We start from the raw sequence: 19797 nt of genomic DNA, 5'->3' as shown, positions 1-19797 counted from the left end.
TGTAAGGCATCCAGCAGCCTGTATTTTGGAGGGGAGATGTTGGGATTTAAAAGTAAAACTAAAACTCTGACGCAATGAAACTGCGACAGCTAAAGTTAAGGCGGCGCTTGAGTGGGTAGTAATCGGTCATTGTCGACCTAACTGGTGAGTTTTGCCTTTTCAAAAATGGCAAATGATCTTTGACTTGGAAGCGAAATTAATCGTTAGGGTTCGAAATTGGCTAACTAACTATGCTACTACAGCTATTTTGCTGAGTTGTAAATAATCTGACGCTGAACTAGGCCAAATGAGCTATATCTTGCTAACTATTTCTTGCTAGGTTAAGTAGCTAAAAGTTGTTCAACTTGAAATTCGTGATGACAGTTGTAACCCGCATGCTCTCTCTTTTAAAGAGAAATATGATCATCTGTTTTTCTGCATTGTGAGGGATATTCAACAGCTTCAACATCGGCATGGCAGGGAACGATAGTGACTTAGAGGTGGAAAGGTAAGTAGGTTACCAGTATTTTAAGATTACATTTGTATACTGTCATTTTAGCTACTTAGATGGTTAACTAGTCAACTAACTGTCGTAAACCGTTTGTTTAGCCAACTAGGTAATTATTTGTCTTACATGGGGTTAGGTAGCCTACACGTCGATTTTCGGTTTGCACAAGAGCTTTTATTTTTGCTATACTAACACTAGCTAGCTACATTAGAGGCTTGTGTGTGGTCTTTTATCGAAACTCTGAGGCTTCGTGGACTCGTTTGCACCTCGATGAATTTAACAGGAGCCAAAACCTTGTCTACGTTAATGATGATAATGTTTTAACTTATAATTAAAGGATATTAAAACTCGTAAGACGAATGGAATGGCGTTTGTTGTTTAGTTTGCTCTTAAATTGGCAGAAATATAAATCCTCTTAACTGAACTCTTGGAGGTGATGCTTATTCATGTAACAGAGTCGTGCTTGACCTATGAAAATCAAGCGATTTTGATGCATTACGATAGCTTTGAGAAATAGCCTTTAATGAAGTAACTGTAGCGGCATTCATGTATTGCGGTTTATTCAGAATAATGCAGCGGCCGCCCAGTAGCTACGGCTCAATGCGGAGTGATGACCACGAAGATGATGACGATATGGAAGAATCGGCCGTACCTGCCAGTGAAGTCATCCTGCATATGCCCGCAGTTACTACAGGGTACACACGCATACAAAGCCAATAAGCACTCACGATACTTACATGCGCAAATGCATCATAGTTGTGTGAATGGTTCATTAGTGTGTCTGTATATGCATCACAGGATCAGGCTGCACCGCCCAGACTCACCAGAGACTGGCATTACTTCGATCACTCAAGGACAACAGTCCAGCATCCATAAAGAGGGAACATTCCTTAATCATGTCGGGTAGCTACATGCAAAATCTCTCACACACACAGCGTCTGAACTTACCTTAACAAACTCAAGATAAATAGGTACAGAAATGCAGATATCCTAGCTTTTGTGCATGCATATACAGTTGGAGGCTTTAGGGTATTGTTTATTTATATGATGTACTTTTACTTGAGTGATTATTTGCTTTTCAAAACTTTCTGCTAGCCAATATAGCTTCATCAGAGTTGCACTGCTAACACAATGACTCTCAACATGCTCTTAATAAGTGTAGGAAATGAGGAAAAACACATTTGTTAAAACTAGAGCTTAACGTCACCAAATAATTCTGGTTGGTTCCATAAATGGTTATAAATTGCTCATTTATGTTCAACATGGGGCATTTAAACTGCGGAAATGATTCCTCACAGTGTACTGGACAAACTAGTGCTTCCACTGACACAAAAGGCTGTTCAAAGAGAAAAAGAAAGATGGGCTAGCTGCGTCTGGTTGTATTGGATTACATCATTGGTTCTTGCCCTTTTCTAGTTAGCACTTGTGAACGACAAGGTTGGGTTCCCAAACACCACCCTTTAGTATGCAATAATGGATCCTCTCAAAAATTGTACAAGTTAGTCAGTTTTTACTGGTCAATTTGCTACTTATAAATTAATTAAAGGGATGCAGTTTTACCTTGATGGATAAAATAAAATGTGAAGGCAACTTAATTTTGTGGTAGTGAGATTATTCTAGAAGTTGCTTGTAGAACTAAAATGTATGGTGGTGCACTTTAGACCCTCAACTGGCTGAACTCCAGTGACTGCAGCATGCCTGGGGCTAGGGTGTCTCTATACTGTTGTCCCCTTTCAAATTAAACACTTAGTAAATTAAAGCATTGATTGATTGGCACAATTACATGCATTATTGCCACATGGTCACATTAAAAAACAATTACAAAAATACAGGCATCCTGCAAAAAGTTTGAAAGAAATAGATGTACAGTACTTTTTTAAAAATTTTGCTTTGGACACTTTTTTTGCGACAGTAATATATAACAAATAAAAAATAAATATTTTTATAGAGGACATACGAGGGTTTTCTGAATAGAAGCTTTGTGTGTGTGTGTGGCATTTTTTTTTTAGGCTGGAGCAGAAGCCAGCAGGCATGGAGGAAGTTCCAGACATTGAAATGTGGAAAGAGAAATGGAGAAAGATGCAGCAAAGGATGATAGCAGAGCAGGCCCCCCCTGAACCAGAACAGCCTCCCCTTCCTCCACCAGAGGGTGTTGGCCTGCAATCAGGGATTGTACACCCAAGCCTCAGCCTGCCATATGTATTTAAGGTAAGGGGTGCGAAGAGTTTGTGTAGAGAAGATGCGTGTGCCAGTTAGCTTTCTGTGTTGTACAAGAAAGCAGGATAGTTTAATACTGTTTTGCTAGTTGTTTAATAGCCTGCTCTGAGTGTACAGGCTAGTTGGTAACTTAGTTATCTGGCATAAAAATACAGAATAATGGGTAGGATCACTTCTAATATGAGACTCTATTTAGTTCATTGTGCAGTGAGTGGCTCTGCATTGGGGGAATAAGCTTAACAGCTTTTTCCAGTCTTATGCTGCTGCTGGAGTTCCTTTGCACTGCGCATTTGGAATACATTATGTGCATCCAGCACACCAGATTAAGATGGTTAACAAGCCCTTCATTAGTTGTAAAGTGGTGTGCTGGAACATCCACTTTAAAATTGAACCACAGCTTTTTTCAGTCTATTTTTCAACTGTTAATCTGTCAGTTTTATCTTTAGGTGTAGACATATTAACATTTGTCATTTAGATTCATACACTGTGTGTGTGTTGCAGGCCATGCAGGAGTGCCTCTCCATGCTAAACCATCAGGAGCTGTTCTGGTTTAAGCGTGGTCTATGTAGTCAGTATAAGAAGCTTTTTGAGCCCTCTCTGCTGAAAGACAGCGACGTGCTGGACGTGGTGGACCGCATGCTGGAGCGGCGCAGTAAGGGCGAAGCCGTTCGCATGGCTGTGCGTATCCTGCAGGAAATCCGCAAGCAGGACGTCGCTGACAAACTCGAGCATGCCTGCAGGAGAGGTAGCGTGGACATCATCAGCAGTCTAGTTCTGTATTATAGATCATTGGTAATGGAAAGTTTCTCATTGTTACATACAGGTGACAATACGCATAAAAATGCGTGACACGAATACATTATTGCATCATCAGTGCAACTGGCAGCTATGCGACATTCCAGTGTGTCACTGAATGCATTAATTCCTGCAGATCTCTAGATGTGTTAAGCAGTGGGTTGAGCAATGTATTAAACTAAGATTGCAAGTATAGATGTGTGTGTTGTCCTGCTGTATACAGTAGATAACACACGTGAATACACCCCTGTGCAATATCACTTACAATTTTGAATCTTTTGACATTTATCAGTAATTGCACTACTTGTATATTGAACAGTAGGGTATTTTCTGTTATATTAAAAATACTGGCTGCACATTAGGAACTCCAATGCAACAAAAGTCTGTACACCTTTCATTATGTAAATTACAATCTATTATTTTTCAACACTTTTATATTTGTACACCTTTTGTGGACTCAGTGCTGCTCAGCATTGAGGGTACCCATGTAGCACAAATTTAAGGAGAGATAGTTTGGCTTTTTTCTTGGACACATTTCATACAGGTTGACTATGAAATGTCCTTCAGACTGTCTGAGCCATCACAGAAAGATTAATTTCCATAGTGGGTGACGGACAGAGGCATAATTTACATTGGGCCATGGCCCTACAGCTTTCTGACATGGTTGATTTTGCTCCTGCCACTTTTTTTAGCTAGTGTACTCAAATATTAATATTTCCTGTTCAAGCGATCCTTGTTTCCTTTATTCAGTAATAACATGCTAGATGTTGTCAATAAACAAAAAGTAGGCCATGCAGTTAATTGATATTCTCTCTCTCTCTCTTCCTCCCTCCCTTTGCTCCAGTTCTGGTGCAGTATGAGTTGAGGTTGTGCCATTTGAGGCGTTATTATTACCTGTATGAGGGCACATGTCGACCGGGACAGCAGCGCTTTGTGAGTGACGTCTATGTAGAGCCACCCATATTTATTGGCGGTGACCAAGGCATCAACACGGAGCATGACGTTCACAGGCCTAATTTCATCTGCAACCAGGGGACCCCTATACGAGCCAGTGACATTTTCCGGCCACTAGAGCGGGAAGAACGGGTCCGGACGGTCATGATGACGGGGGTGCCGGCTATCGGGCTCACGGTGGCCGCACAGAAGTTCATCATGGACTGGACGAAGGAGCAGACCAATCAGGACTTTCAGTTTTTATTTTCACTTCCAGGCCGTGAACTCCATCTGGTCAGGGACGGGAAGCAAACCTTCCTGGAGATGCTCAATAGCTTTTACCCAGAGGCAAAGCATGCCGACTTCCTGGAGTGCGAGGATTGTCTCAGCCTGTTCGTCATTGATGCTGTGGAGCTTTGCAATGAACCTCTCAACTTCAGAAACAATTCCACTATCACGGACATCAAGACACCAGCAACCGTGGACGCCCTCCTGACTAGCCTGATCAAGGGCTCTCTCCTGCCTCATGCACGGATCTGGATCACCGGGCACCGGGCTGCTTCCCGCAAGGTCCCCCCCGAGTATGTCAGCAGGTACGTGGACCTCAAGGGCTTCGGGGACGCGCAGAAGGACGAGTACTTCACCAAGAGGATGAAGGATCCGGCGCTGGGGCACCGCGTTCTGGCCCACATCAAGCGCTCGCCGGCCCTCTACAACATCTGCCAGCTGCCACTCCTCTGCTGGATTGTGTCGTTTGTCTTCGAGCGGCGCTTCCATGAAGAGGATTACAGCGAGCACCCTCCGGCACTCACTGCCTTCTACGCCCAGTACATGATCGTGCAGACGAACCGCAAGATCGAGCGCTACGTGGGCACGGGGCTGGAGGCGTCACGCTGGAAAGACTGCGACACAAACTTTCTGCTGAAAATGGGCGAGCTGGCCCTGCGCATGGTACAGGAGGAGAGGGACGTCTTTTACGAGGAAGAGGTCTCCGCCCTGGACCTGGAGGATGTGAGCAATCGCGGCGGGATTTCCACGGAGGTGATGCGTGAGGCAGGGTACCCGCGTGGGCGGGCCTTCAGCTTCGTGCACTACAGCGTGCAGGAGTTCATGGCGGCGGTGTACACGTACGTGAGGTTCCGCACCAAGGGCAAGAGCGTGTTCGAGCAGCACATCAAGAGCAAGATGGCCAAGCTTTTGAAAGACCGCCCTGTCGTCGACCTCTACCGGCAGGCCATCGACCGCGCCCTGGCCAGCCCTAATGGACACCTGGACCTCTACCTGCGCTTCTTGTTTGGCTTCACCACGCCCGGGACAGAGGAACACCTGCAGGGCTACCTGCTGCCCCATTACCATCCCGAGCCCAAGGGCATGGAGGAGGTGCTGAAGTACGTGAAAAAGAAGATAAAAGAGAATGCCTCACCCGACAGGTGCAGGAACCTGCAGCTTTGCCTCATTGAGCTTGAAGAAGGGAAGAAGCGCAGATGAGGGCGAGAGAAGGGAGAGCCCAGCGAAACAGCACTGATGCGTTGGGTCTGTGCTTCGAATATGTTAAATGTATTAATGTGAGCATGTGACTGAGAGACAGAAGAATATATGTGCTAATCCTTATGAGTTGCTTAGTTTCCAGTTGTGAATTCTAAACTCTAAATTGTGAATCCTGCTGCTGAGTATAAGCAAACCTTTCTGCATGTAGCATCTGCGGAAATTAAAGTATAATGAAACAATGTCTAATTACAAATGCACACTGACCAATTAGATAAAAATAAAGATGTGGCCATGGATCAAGTTAATTCCCATAGAGTCAGGATGCAGAAGGAGGGTTTAGCTTTGGTATGGGTGTAAAATCAAGGTCAAAGTATCCTACTATTACTTCTGTCTTACTGTGCATGTGGGTTTGAAGGAGAGGAATTTCATATCTATCTCATTTCTTTCACACATTTTGTGCCTTTTAGTATTTAAACATTTTTGAAAGAGGGATGAGTCATTTTTGTACCAACAAAAATGAGCAAATCATATTTATGAAAGTGATTAATTTTACTTTTTATTTTTTTCTATAAAGTGCAATTCACATGAGATTAGTCCTCAGATGGATTTCTGAAATGTATTTTAGTCCCAAAATTAACCAATTTCAGGGTATCAGTACTGTATTGCCATATGAGCCAGTGGTTCACTGAGAGGAATTTGTTTTAGTTACCGCTCAAACAAACAAACATCCATGTATCTGACCAATCTGGGTTAATGCTGGAGGTGTTCATGTTTAAAATAAATTCAGTACAGAATATCTGAAATGTCCAGGAGAATAAGTGTCAGTATTAGGGTTCTTAGTGTGAAAAGGTATGTTTCATCATGTGAAGAATCATCACTGGAAAAATTACTCATTGTTCCTTTGTTTTCCTATGTATAGTCAATGACTAGGACAATGGGGATTATAAATGTACCAAAAAATAAGAGCGACATCTGTTTCATTGTTACTGCATACACAAATGCATAAAGCAGGATCCGACATGCTTCAGTAGATGTAGGCAAGTTTTGGGTGTGTGTGTGTGTGTGAGAGAGACAGTTGTTTACAGGTGTTACCAAATGGTCACACTGTTTAATGGTGTGAAAATGGAGAAAATTACCTCTCATGCACACTATTGAGTGTAAATCACAGTTAGTTAAAAAAGGTTGATCATACATCCTCTTTTTCCCCAAGACATGCCGTTTTGGGGACTTAAAAAAATGTATGGCCAGGATTTGGCTCTCCTTTCCTGCTGACATTTCCTTTCTACAGTCACCATACACTGTGTGGTTATTTTTGCATTGCTTCAACCATTCCTTTAGGTCCTGCCTTCTTGTAGCGCTACAGTTGGTCAATCATGACATACACACAACCATTGGTCAGATTGCTTCACAGTGTGTGTGAAGCTGCATCACCGTAGTGTATGGCCAGAAAGGGCATGTGAAATTTATCTTCTGTATGGTCTTTTGTTTGGTACCTTAAAGCCTAAAATGCCCAAACAGTGCTGATATACATTTGGCATTGGAAGCATTTGGCTTGTGTTTCTGTGATGCCCATTTTCTATGTACAGAAGACATGACAATATTTTCACAAAAATGAGTCTACTTATGCTCAAATCACTAATCTGTAAATGACTTTTAAGGCTTTTACATCTAATAAAACAAATAAAATAAATCAGAATTATGGATGTGAAGTGGCTAAAGTTTGTGTGGAAGTCTATTAGACGACTCCCACCTGTGGATTGCACATCTGCCTTGGTGAAAATTACATTGTTGCATGTAAAATAGATCTGATCTTTAGGATATGTACTGCAGCACAGCAGATCTACTGAAGTTTCTAGTGAAAAAGTAAATGTTTGTGGCAACTGATTTTCATTCATTCTGTGACTATGAAAATGAATGTTGTTGTTTTTTTTTACATTTTATTTGTAATGAACAGCCAAATGAAGAGGAATAATCGTCTGAGGTTTAAAACCTTCAGATTTGAATAAAATGTTTTTTTTAACGTTTTGCTTTACTATGTAATAAAAGATCTAAAAATGTTAATAGCCAGCTTTCGAATCAGAGTTCAACGCCTGCACTAGGGCTGCACAGTGTCGGCCGAATACTCTCGAATATTCACGAAGCTACGTCAGACAAAAGTTCGCGAAATTTCGCGAATGCTCCCGACAATTTCCGCGAGACATCCCAACGTGAGAATCCGTTGATCGGTGTAGGTATGAGTGGTAAATCTCGTCTGTCTTGTGTATCTTAAGATACCTCAAGAGTAAGTGTGATGTTTGATTACTTGTTTCTGTTTGTAGGTTATATGTCCGGCGTCATCAGCTATGTCTGTTCTGTGTTATAACAAAGGTTGTGGGCAACGTTTTGACCCAGACAACAACCCAGAGGGTAAGTTGCTCTTTTGGGTAGCAACAAGGTAGCAAATGTTAGCTAACCTAACCAGCTGGCTCGCGTAGCTAGTTAGTTAAATGACCGGCTTGTCTGCTACAAAGTAAAAGTGCAGACTTTGAATGACTGTAGGCTATCGTTAGTGTTGGCAAGAACACTAGGCAATAAATATATATCTACTGCTAACTAGATATGTTTAATGTAAGATTTATAGCTAGCTAGCTACCTGTATACCGGTACAGAATTTACTACAACGTAAGATGGCTATCTTCAGGTTACGTAGAGATCACTTTCACTTTTTTGCTTTGCGCATAAGCAAGCTGGGATCTCTAGCTATATCTTAAATTTAATATCTATAACTTATATATGTACATATAACATCCTACCTATGCTTGTTATCTAGCTAATCTAAGTCAGATGGCTTCTTGCCTCATTTCTCATTCATCCGGTGTACCATTGTGTACAGCGTATTGGACTACTATTCTGCTACAAACAAGCCAATGTAAGGTGGAAAAAATGAGTGATGGAAATATTAGTTACTTAACGCTAAGCGCGTTAACAACAAAGAAAGTAGCACACGTTTAACAAGATCTACCCTGTGGGCTAGAGCTGTATTTAGCTAGCTAACCTAACGTTATTTGATATCACCGCTGTTCCCGTAATAAAGGTGTAGCTAATGTTGCCAAGTGGGTTAGACAGCTAGCTAGTTCGCTGCGTTAGAGGTACAGGCTGACCAAACCGCTATACGGTGTCTGCGCTGACCAGATTCTGGAGCTGGCAGAGGACAAGAACGCCATAACATACCCGTCAGTAGTGGCGCTGGTGCTACATCTGTCGACTTGCCGCGTGGTTATTAGTAGATTATAACGTTCCTGACTTTGGGGGTATACCAGGGCTAGTTGGACTTTGATGTCTATCGGTTAAGTTTATGGAAATTATCTTTCTGCAGATGGGTGTACCTACCACCCTGGAGTTCCAGTGTTTCACGACGCTTTGAAGGTAAGCTCCCCTTCCAGGCCTCTTGCCAATGCCTATGGCATATTTTCGCACTGTAGATAGCTATAAAAAACAAAACAAAACACGGTTAAGCACTGTTTGGGTGGAGATTGCATATCCTCTCTTCTTAACCACCCCCCCCCCCCCTTTTAAAAAATTTTTTTTTGTGCCTGGGTGATACAGGGTTGGTCCTGTTGCAAGAGACGCACTACTGACTTCTCGGATTTCCTTAGCATTGCTGTGAGTAGACCCTGTCTCTGAGATGCTTGCAGTGTACCAGCCCTCATCCATAGCACTCATCTTGTATTAGTTTTTGAATATCCGCCCGTTAAACATCAGTCTCTTTCTAAAAGCTAAATGAGAGTCTGGGTCAACTGCAGTGTTAAATGGTTGTGTGGTTATTTCAGGGCTGCACTAAGGGTTGTCATAACAATGAGAAGCCTCCTGAGCCAGTAAAGCTGGAGGTGAAGTCTTCTGGAGAGAAGAAAGAACCGGAAGATCTGAAGCCCCGGTTTGATGAATATGTCATTCAAGCTCCTAAACCACTGGAATTTATCCAGAGACCCAGGTAAGTTGAAATAAACATCACTGTCTTTTCTAAAAATGTTTCTGTCTGTAAAGTGAATAATGCCCTGTTGTTCTTTTTTATTTTACGTACTGTTTCTAAAACACTTAAATTGCTGTTTCATGTTGTCCTTGCTTGTTTTTTCAGTTCTGATGAGCCACTTATGGAACTACAGAAGAAGGTCTCTCTCTCCCTTCGACAGGCACTTGAGAAACTCAAACTGGCAGAGACCAGTCAGAATGCAAAGAAAGGTAAAAATCAAATTGGTAGTTTGAACATTTTGGGATATTAGTGCTGTTTCTGGCATTAAAGTTACACTAAAGTGGTTACAACTGGATACTTTTTAAATGAGTGTTGTTTTGCAGAAGAAGAGGAGGATATTGAGGTAAAAATTGGAACAGCATGCAAAAATGGAGGCTGTTCTAAGGTACTTTATGCTTCCGCAACACCTTTTACTATGAGCTCCCACAATGGTTGAGAATGTTGTTGTGAACTTGCACAATTCATTTGTGTTTGTAACAGTGATGATTTATGCTTAATTTGGTTGTATGTTATAGACTTTCTGTGGACCAGAAAGTGATGAGGAGACATGCATGTATCATGTAGGAGTTCCAATCTTCCATGAGGGGTGAGGGGAGAGCAGAAACCATCATACATACTCACTCACACACATTCTTATACACTCAAGTAAAGTTTGGAGCCCTCTATTGAGCTGTATAGTGTATGTGCATCTGATGGCATAACTAGGTGCCATCTAGGGAAAGGTACGACCACCTGATGAGGCCAGTCCCCTGTATTGGTACACCCCAATGTCAGTATATTGTTACATTGGGCCAAATTCATAAAACCTACCGCCAGATTTAGCATGTTGTTAACAGCAATAGTGCTGTGCTAACATTTCCTCATTCATAAATGTGGATTGCCAGCATATTTTCCTGTTTGTGTGATATATAGTGATGTTGCTTTTTGTACTCATTTACATATTGCATTAGCAAATCATAACAAAACACCACTCCGCAATAATACTACCTGAGTCTGATGGTAAATGTCCCAGTATAAAACCAGTGTGGATTGGATGATCTTTTCTCTGACAGTGTTTGGTCACACATCAAATGACTTGGACTGTTTGGATTGAGCCTGGTGGAAAAATGCAACTGTTATATTAGGAGTATATAAAGAGGAATGTGACTTGCTTGAGCAGAATCTCAGTGCCAGTAGCTTTTGCAATAGGAAATGCAAATTTAGGTGTTCTTGTTTGGAAAAATAACTATACATCGATATAGCTTGAAGAGAGAGAATATTACTGTACTGCCATGATTTAGAAGAAGTGCTGAGATAATCAGTAGTGCACAACCTTGTAGTGCTTGCCCTAACACAAGTTACAAACGCATTACATTTTTATGTAACTGGCAGAACACCACTGGTCTCATGACTGGGGTTAGTCATCTGTCTCTTGGCATGGGTCTTTAAAACTGCACTATATAAGTTTGGGGAATTGGCACCCTTTCTGGTGGAAAATATGTAATTGCATAAAACATGCAGAACAACATTTTGAAATGTGTGTTGTGCTGCATTACATTTCCCAGAGTGGATCTGATGGTTGTGAGCATGTTCACATTGAAAGTATTCAAAGAGAGCTAACTCAGAACTCACTGATGGAAATTTCTTCTAAGTATTAAGTGAATTATCTGCTGTGATCAGATCCTTAGAATAATTTTGCATCTGCATTTTAAGAACAAATGCAGATATGTATGAAAATGCAGATATTTATGAAAATAAATGAAAAGATTCACTTGAGTAGTAGATTAAACTTTATAAGAGTGGCTGGTCAATCTGACAATGTATCTGTTTATCTAAGGTTACCATCATCAGTATCCTGAACAGTTTAGCTAGAAGAAGGTGAAAATCAGCTAGCTAGCTAGCTATATATTTTTTTTCTCACATTTTCAACCAAACACAAAATCAAATAAATATTAAACAAATCTTGCTGCTAAACTAATTACATAACCTTATAGTTTGTCAGGTGGATATGGCAGATTTTTAAATGAGAGTGTTGGCTGACTGATTTATTGTCGAAAATAAATTATTGGATTTTTAACTCAGCAATTATCTCTTATTATTGGGCATGCCACTGGTAGAGGTGTGGCTTTAAGGTGATTATGTCATTAGCAATCAAGTTCTTTATTATAGAATAGTGGTTAGCATGCATGTGTTCTTGTCTTGCAGGATGAAGTACTGGAGCTGCTGTCGTAGGAAGACATCGGATTTTAACACTTTTCTGTCCCAAGAGGGCTGTAGTAAGGGGACTCATCTATGGAAGAATGCTGATGTGAGACAATGTGCACACACGCAAACCTTTTATTAGTGTATTTATTTTACATTCCATTTAATCTTTCTTGTTTTCTGTATTAATTTATTTGGGTTTTGTTTGGATTTCCATAGGGGAAGAAAGTGGTGCCATGTCGGCTTGACTGGCATCAGACTGGAGGTCAGGTGACCATCTCTATCTATGCTAAGAACGCAAACCCTGAGCTATGTTTCGTACAGGCTAATAGCACTATGGTGAGTGAAGGTAATAGTGGCAATAACCAATCTTGGCTTAGAAGACACTAGCAAGATGTCATGGCACGGACTATATTAGGTTACAGAAGGTATCTGCAGACATTCTTGCCCATTTCAACTGCAGCAGACCACTGAGGTTTCTCAGATTGTGTGGTTGTGCATCAGCATGGTGAACCTGGCAGTCCAGGTGTTCCCAGATGTGCTCTACTGGATTGAGATTGAACAAGTTAGTAGGCCAGGGAAGGACACCAAGGACGCTGTCATGCTCCTGAAACCACTCGTGCACCACCCTTGTGTGTGGTGAGGTGGGTTATCCTGTTGATGGGTACCATTATGATCAGGGAAGAATGTCAACATGTACAGGTGCACATGAACTGCTAGGATTCAAGTACCCATTGGCATTCAGACACTCATGCAGTGATATTAGTGGTCCAAGATCATGCCAGGAATACACCCCCTAGACAGACATGAAGACTACACACCACCACCATTTGGCCCACAGTTGTATCCTAGAGGTGGTTCTCATGCGTTTGGCGGCGTATATGCCACCGTCCATCCACCCTATGCAGCACAAACCTGGATTTGACTGACCAGGCAATGTTTTTCCAGTCCTCCAGTGTCCAATTATGGTACTCCCTTGCAAACTGGAGGTGATGTTGACAATGAACCCTAGTTAACATTTGGTGCCTTATATTTACAAAATGTGGAATCACATATATAATTCTGTATCTGTAAAAAAAATAAAAATAATTTAAGAAATTGTCTCTTTGCCAAATGTGGAATTATTCCTATAGTGTGTTTTTCTGATGAGGTGTTTCCCCCCCCCCCCCTCTCCTTTCTCCTTGTGGCAGGTGGGTATCAGTGTGATATTTGAAAGAGAGAAGGAATTTGAGCAGAAGATCAGTCTGTGGGGGGTGAGTCTATTAAACTAAAACTTTAGCCAGACTTTAACTTACAGTTGGAATTTGAATATATCAATCTAGGGTAGTAAGTTTAATACATCAACGTAGACAATACCTGTCTAATGCATATGTTTAAGAATGTAATGTTGCTCTGTGTTAAAGGTAAGATGGTGTCACTTTCTGTGCTAAATCTATTTAATGAGTGATTTTGTATATGGCCTGTTTTCTGGAAGGTGATCGATGCCAACAAGAGTTTTGTTAACATGATGGCTTCCAAAATCGAGATCATCTTGAAGAAGGCGGAACCTATGTCATGGGCTCGGCTAGACCTGCCCCCACTGCCTCCTTCGGGCACCAAAGAGAATGAAGATGCAGTGAAGGAGTCTGTGTAAACACAACAGCAACAAAACCCCCCACCCATAAGAGTGTTATCTTATTCCTTCAAGTTGTATATTATTACAGACCTAAATCGCACTGATGCACCAGACTGGCACCATGTGCAGAGGGTAGTGCCCCACCAAATAGAAGAGGGCGAGAGATCAGTACATCTGTGCAGGCACAGTTCACCTGCTATGAGTCTCTCTCCAGCTATCTCTTAATCTTTCTCATATGTGCTGCTGCTCTTCTCTCGCTCGCTCGCTCTCAATCATTCTTTCGCTTTGACTCTCCATACACCAGCTGAATAAAACCACTTGGAGAAGAAAAAGACGACATCTTAAAGCCTTCATGTGAAGCCTTATGACTGCTACTTTGTAAAGGTTTTATCCAAGTAGGCTTAATCCTTTACAATTAGTTTTTTTCTGTTCCTGTGGAACTTGTAGAGCTCTAGATCATTCTTCTCCTGAACTATTGTCACTTTACAGGAAATATCTGCACACTCCCCCTCTTTGTTATGCTTCCTTCATCTTTATTTATATTTTGTTGTAACATGAATAAGGGTGGTGGTATTTATTTATTTTTTTTTGCTTGCCTTGACTGCCTGTGATGCCCCCTACTCTCAGCTCACGCAAGCTCACACACATTCTCAAAAAGCTCTTTGCCTTAAATAAATCCGTGAATCCTCTGCTGAGCCTGATCCCTCACACATAGCCATGTGTTGATCAGGGCTGGGTTTCCCCAAACACATCACAACACAAAAATTGTTAGAGTGAGTATCCCACTGCACATACTCTCTCTCACTTAAGATCACTCGAGCACTGTAAAGTTTTTGGGAAGTGGGCCTTTGTGTGTTTAGAATCGTCTCTAGCCACCGTTGCAGCCTGGTGGAATTCTGCCAGGACCTAAATTATTTTCTACAAGACTATGATGATGTTTAAAAATCTGACTGGTTGTCAGCACCAACTGTGGATAATGTAGATCATGCTAAAATCTAGACTGTATCATCCACTATTCCTCAGCAAATTGCATTATACCTTTAGTGTATATTCTCATATTGCTTGTGGGGAATGAGCAATATCATAATGACATGCTTGCTGATTGGATAGTAAAACATGTTCCTGACCCCAGCCTACTGATGTATAAAGTGTCTATGGAGAGCAGTGGGATATTTTAATAAGATTAGTGAGCAGTTTGCCATATCTGGTAAAGAGGACAGACTACAATAGTGGTTCCCTAATCAGTTTCTTAAATAATTTGCAAACCCCTCTGCTGAATCCTGTGCGGCAGTCACAGTGTGTTATTGTCTGTTTAGAATTAAATTTAGTACGTAATAATTCACCTCTTTACCTATGTTTTGGTTTTTCATCTAGGAATTCTTTTATTTGCTAATGTTTTTTGTACTATTGATGTTTGCAGTCAAAGCTAACATGACTGGTCTTGTAAAAACATCTGTGGAATGCAGTGGCAGTGGTATGTTTGGAATCTCTATTGTTGATTTCACAACGAAATCCCAACAAACTGAACGTATTTGGGTGTTTTCGTTTATAACGTTCGCTGTAAGACGTCCCTAAAACGTAAATCCCCAAATTAACGTTAATATTGTTACCTTTAGACTACGTTTGAGAAGTAGGCAAGAATCTCGCCGTCCATGACCGGAGCTCACCACCTGTTATTTCAAAATCGTGCTAGTGCTACGATCATATTTGGGCTTAATTTAGCAAACCTGACATTACTTTGGTAACGAAATATTCACTTATTACACCATATATTACAGATTATATGCCCAGGTAAAGTAATGAACGGTACATTTGAACTATTACCAGATTTATCAATGTTTGTCCTAGTTCACAATTTATGAACGCTAAATGATACGTGAAAACGTTATTTGTTTACGCCATCAGCAACGTACGGTGATTTTCTTTTTCCTTATACCAGGTGGACAGCACTTTATCACCTACCACTTTTCATAAAGTTTTCACGTGGATTGAATTTGGATCCAGCGAGGCAGTCACTAAGGAAACCTTAGTGCGAAGACAGCCTCCTTCAGAAGTGGTATTTCGAACATATTCTTGCCCATTCAAGCCTAAATACTGCTGTGGGACCTAAACCACCGCGGTCACGCCATCTGCGCTTCTCAAAATCTCGGCCGTGCTAGCTACACTGACGGTTTGACTGCGCGCCTACATTTTGTATTACGGTAGCCAGTTTGTGAAACGATGTAGGGGGAACGTTTATCGCACTTTTAGTGCAGAAAATCTAAAATGTGTTCTTTAGCTTAATTAAACATATCTTACCGAGGTCTAATGCATCAAAAAGAAAATGTGTTAAAACATATGTAGAAAGGAACTTCAAACCTTCCCAGTAAAATCTATTTTTTCAGTTAAATCCACTATATTTATAAAGATCACTTTCTTAGCTACTCATGATAAGATTTCCTTATGTTTTTACTGTGAGGAGGTTGAGAAAAGATTATAACAATATTGTGCAAATTGCTAATCATTTCACTAGAGTATATTTTCAAATGGCATAAAAATTGTTATCAATTCAGTCCTCTGTATTCTTGGAGAACACTGCAGAATATTCAGACTATGATGTTGAAGTGTTTTTACTGTAGGAATCTTAAATGTCTATTCGATTCACTATATATCACTACCAGAAGCTTTATAAAATCAACAAATTAAATTGTTATCAGATCCCTCTATGAGATTCTTGAAGTACCTGTACCCATGGAATGATTCTCAGTCATTTTTGCTGTAGGAATCTGCCGTAATAGGATGGCAAATTTCTGTAAATTGTCTATTCGGTTCAATATATGCAACATTTGAAGCTCTATAAAGTAGACAAAATTGTTATCAGATCACTCCACTTCTTTAAATACACTTACTCTTATACCCATGGTATAACTTTCAGTACTATTCACTGTAGGAATTTGGAGTTTTGGGATGGGAAAATCATCCTAAATGTGTATTTGGTTCACTATATAATCACTCCTTCAAGCTCTATAAAATAAACTAGTCAAATTGTTATCAGATCGCTGGAAAAGCACTTTCTCATCTACCCATAGTATGACTTTCAAGTGTTTTTACTGAATTTGGAAAATGAGATGGCAAACTTCTGTCAAATGTCTATTTTCTTCACTATATATCACTTTATATCACAAATCAAATTGTTATCAGATCAGTCCAGTACATTCTTAAACATTCAATAGTTGTTCTCATAATTGACTTTCATATGTTTATACTGTAAGAAAAGACTAATGGGGTGGAAAATATATCTGAAACAGGCAGTAATTTTTTACTTGTACAGATAGATTTATTAATTCTCAGTTTCAAAATGAATCAATACCATCACCACTTCCATCACAATCATTACCATGTACAAATGCACACACATAAACAGACTTCAGGACATTTTCTTCCACAAACCTTTTGTTTTTTCACCTGCTGACCTGAAGAAGACTTTGGTGGAGCAAAGTTAAAATGTTAAACTACAGACAACAAGCTTCTAGTATCCACAAAAAATCCCCCACACAACAAATGCAATATATAAAGGTTTCATTCACTGTAAAGCAGCTGAATCATTTAATATTAATATAATAGAAGATAATTTGAAAAGAAATTTCAAGAATGTACTTTAAAAAATGTGTATTTTTTTCTGTTTAAAAATGGTTAACAATGCAAAATGTCTGAGAGCTTGCAGTTAGCTTTCTTACAAGTGATATATAATATAAAAAGTGAAATATAAAGACAACATACACAAATTTGCCATCTCATTACTCCAAACTCCTACAGTATAAATAAATGAAAGTCATAGATGGGTAGATGAGAAAGTATATTTCCAGAATATAGAGGAGTGATCTGATAACAATTTGATTATTTTATTTTATAGAGCTTCAAATGTTGCATATATGGAACCAAATACATATTTGATAGGATTTTGCTACCCTATTATTCCAAATTTCTACAGTAAAAAGGAGTAGTTTGTAGGATGTTCACCAAAAGCCATCAACCATCTCGAAAAGCCTGCAGGACATCACCAGCTACCAAAGGCCACCCCTCCAGACAATGGGTGATCATCTGCTGGGTAACAAGTTTAAACCATTCTACTCCAAGTTCAAAAAGCCTTGCATCACATATCTATTCAACCACAATCCACACCTCATCAACACCCGGCTACCCACTCAGCCTTCCCTGGAGATCCGAGAAGAAGATGTGCAATGACTCTTCAAAAAATAAAAGGTGAAGAAAGCATCTGGCCCTGATATAGTTTCAGCCTCGTCTGTGGGCCTGTGCACACCAGCTTGCACTTGAAATTCCTATTCCAAACTCCTATGCCATCCTATTATTGCAAATTCCTACAGAAAAAAATGACTGAAAGTCATAAATGGATAGATGAGAAAGTACCATTCAAGAATTTTGTGAAGAGATCTGATAACAATTTGATTTGTTTATCTTATACAGCTTCAAAAGTTTGACAGGATTTTGCTACTCCATTACTTCAAATTATTACAGTAAAAACACTTATATGTCATTATAAAGAGTTCGTAAGAAAGTGTCTTTTAAGAATGTAGTGGAGTGATTGATATTAAATTGATTTGTCTATATATTAGAGCTTCAAAAGTTACATATATGTAACCGAATAGACATTTAACAGGATTTTGCTACTTTATTACTCCAAGTTCCTACAGTACAAACACTTGAATGTCATTACAATGAGATAAAGCATATTTCAAGAATATAGTGGAGTAATTTGATAAAAATTTGATTTGTTCATTTTATATGCATTCAAAATTTGCATATATGGTACTGAATGGACTGAAATTTGCTCCAAATTCCAAATGTGCTGTACCATTACTCAAAAATGCTACAGTAAAAATGATTGAAAGTCATACCACAGGCACATAAGATATTGTAAGTGAAGAAAATAGAGGAGTCATTTAATAACAATTTGATCTGAGTATTTTATAGAGACTTCAAATAGTGATATATAGTGAACTGAATAGACATTTACCAGGAATTTGCCATCCCTTTACTCCAAATTCCTACAGTAAAAAAGACTGGATATCATATAATGGGTACATGAGAAAGTGTATTTTCAGAATATAGTGGAATGATTTGATAACAATTTACTTTTGCCATTCCAATAGTCCAAATTGCTAGAGTAAAAATGACTGAAAGTCATACCACAGGTACATAAGAAAGTGTATTTCAAGAATATAATGGAGTGATCTGATAACAATTGGATTTGTTTATTTTATATTGTTTCAAAACGTTTTATATATATATATATATATATATATATATATATATATATATATATATATATATATACACACACACACATACACACACACACACACACACACACACACACACACACACACACATTTTGCTTTCCCAATACTCCATAGTCCTACAGTAAAATGTAGTGAAAGTCATAACACAGATACATGAGAAAGTGCATCTCAAGTCTTTAATGGACTGCTTTGATAACAGGTTGATTTGATTGTTTTATAAAGCTTAAAAAACTGATGTATAGACAACCAAATAGACATTTTGCCCCCGCCATTACTCCAGATTGCTATGGTAAAAATGATTGAAAGCCATATCATGGGTACATAATAAAGTGTATGGAGTGACCTCATTTTGTCTATTTTATACAACTTCAAATGTTACATATATGGAAATAAATAGACAATTAACAGAAATTTACAATCCCATTATTGCAAATTCCTACAGTAAAAATAACTGAAATTCATACCATGGGTACATGAGTAAGTGTTTTTAAAGAATCAAGTGGAGGGATCTGAGAATAATTTGATTTGCCTAGTTTATTGAGCATTAAATATAACATATATGAACCTAAATTTAACAGGATTTTGCCATTCTACATATGTAGATTTTTGCATATTACAAATTCCTACAGTAAACGCACTAGAAAGTCATTCCATGAGTACAAGAAAAAACATTTAATGGAGTGATCTGATAATTTTATTATTTTATTTTATAGAGCTTTAAATATTGCATATATGGAACCGAATGGAGATTTAAGAGGATTTTTCCATTACA

At 39.5% G+C, this 19797-nt stretch overlaps 2 protein-coding genes across 3 annotated transcripts; both read left to right on the top strand.

Annotated features, from left to right (window-relative positions):
* Nucleotides 1-82: 82 nt before the first annotated feature.
* nlrc3l (NLR family, CARD domain containing 3-like) lies at nt 83-7621 on the top strand. The gene is made up of 7 exons (XM_027012179.2): nt 83-144; nt 393-487; nt 1054-1182; nt 1286-1390; nt 2497-2695; nt 3206-3449; nt 4344-7621. Exons 2-7 carry the CDS (start codon nt 453-455, stop codon nt 5918-5920), a joined length of 2289 nt encoding a protein of 762 aa, XP_026867980.2. The 5' UTR covers nt 83-144; nt 393-452; the 3' UTR covers nt 5921-7621.
* Nucleotides 7622-8101: 480 nt separating this feature from the next.
* Nucleotides 8102-14414, top strand: chordc1a (cysteine and histidine-rich domain (CHORD) containing 1a). Of its 2 annotated transcripts, none has more exons than XM_035534211.1 (12): nt 8102-8151; nt 8239-8326; nt 9276-9325; nt 9506-9562; nt 9730-9890; nt 10035-10138; nt 10256-10314; nt 10445-10515; nt 12114-12216; nt 12330-12449; nt 13301-13363; nt 13585-14414. In XM_035534211.1, the coding sequence occupies exons 2-12, from the start codon at nt 8263-8265 to the stop codon at nt 13741-13743; spliced, it is 1011 nt and encodes a 336-aa protein (XP_035390104.1). In that variant the 5' UTR covers nt 8102-8151; nt 8239-8262; the 3' UTR covers nt 13744-14414. The 2 variants fall into 2 exon arrangements, with proteins under 2 accessions (XP_035390104.1, XP_026867961.2); XM_027012160.2 differs by having other exon boundaries at nt 10253-10314.
* The last annotated feature ends 5383 nt before the right edge of the window (nt 14415-19797 follow it).

The sequence above is a fragment of the Electrophorus electricus genome, chromosome 15 (genome assembly GCF_013358815.1).
Source record: "Electrophorus electricus isolate fEleEle1 chromosome 15, fEleEle1.pri, whole genome shotgun sequence".
Lineage (NCBI taxonomy): Eukaryota > Metazoa > Chordata > Actinopteri > Gymnotiformes > Gymnotidae > Electrophorus > Electrophorus electricus.
The sequence above is the reverse complement of the archived record's forward strand: the minus strand, read 5'-3'. Positions and strand labels throughout refer to the sequence as shown.

Excerpts from the sequence above, each read along its gene's own strand:
- chordc1a (XM_027012160.2), top strand. The coding sequence starts at position 8,263 with ATGTCTGTTCTGTGTTATAACAAAGGTTGTGGGCAACGTTTTGACCCA. Across the intron at positions 9,563-9,729 it reads CGGATTTCCTTAGCATTGCT|GGCTGCACTAAGGGTTGTCA; the intron begins GTGAGTAGACCC and ends TGGTTATTTCAG. Across the intron at positions 10,139-10,252 it reads CAGTCAGAATGCAAAGAAAG|AAGAAGAGGAGGATATTGAG; the intron begins GTAAAAATCAAA and ends GTTGTTTTGCAG.
- nlrc3l (XM_027012179.2), top strand. The coding sequence starts at position 453 with ATGGCAGGGAACGATAGTGACTTAGAGGTGGAAAG. Across the intron at positions 1,183-1,285 it reads ATGCCCGCAGTTACTACAGG|GATCAGGCTGCACCGCCCAG; the intron begins GTACACACGCAT and ends TATGCATCACAG. Across the intron at positions 2,696-3,205 it reads GCCTGCCATATGTATTTAAG|GCCATGCAGGAGTGCCTCTC; the intron begins GTAAGGGGTGCG and ends TGTGTGTTGCAG.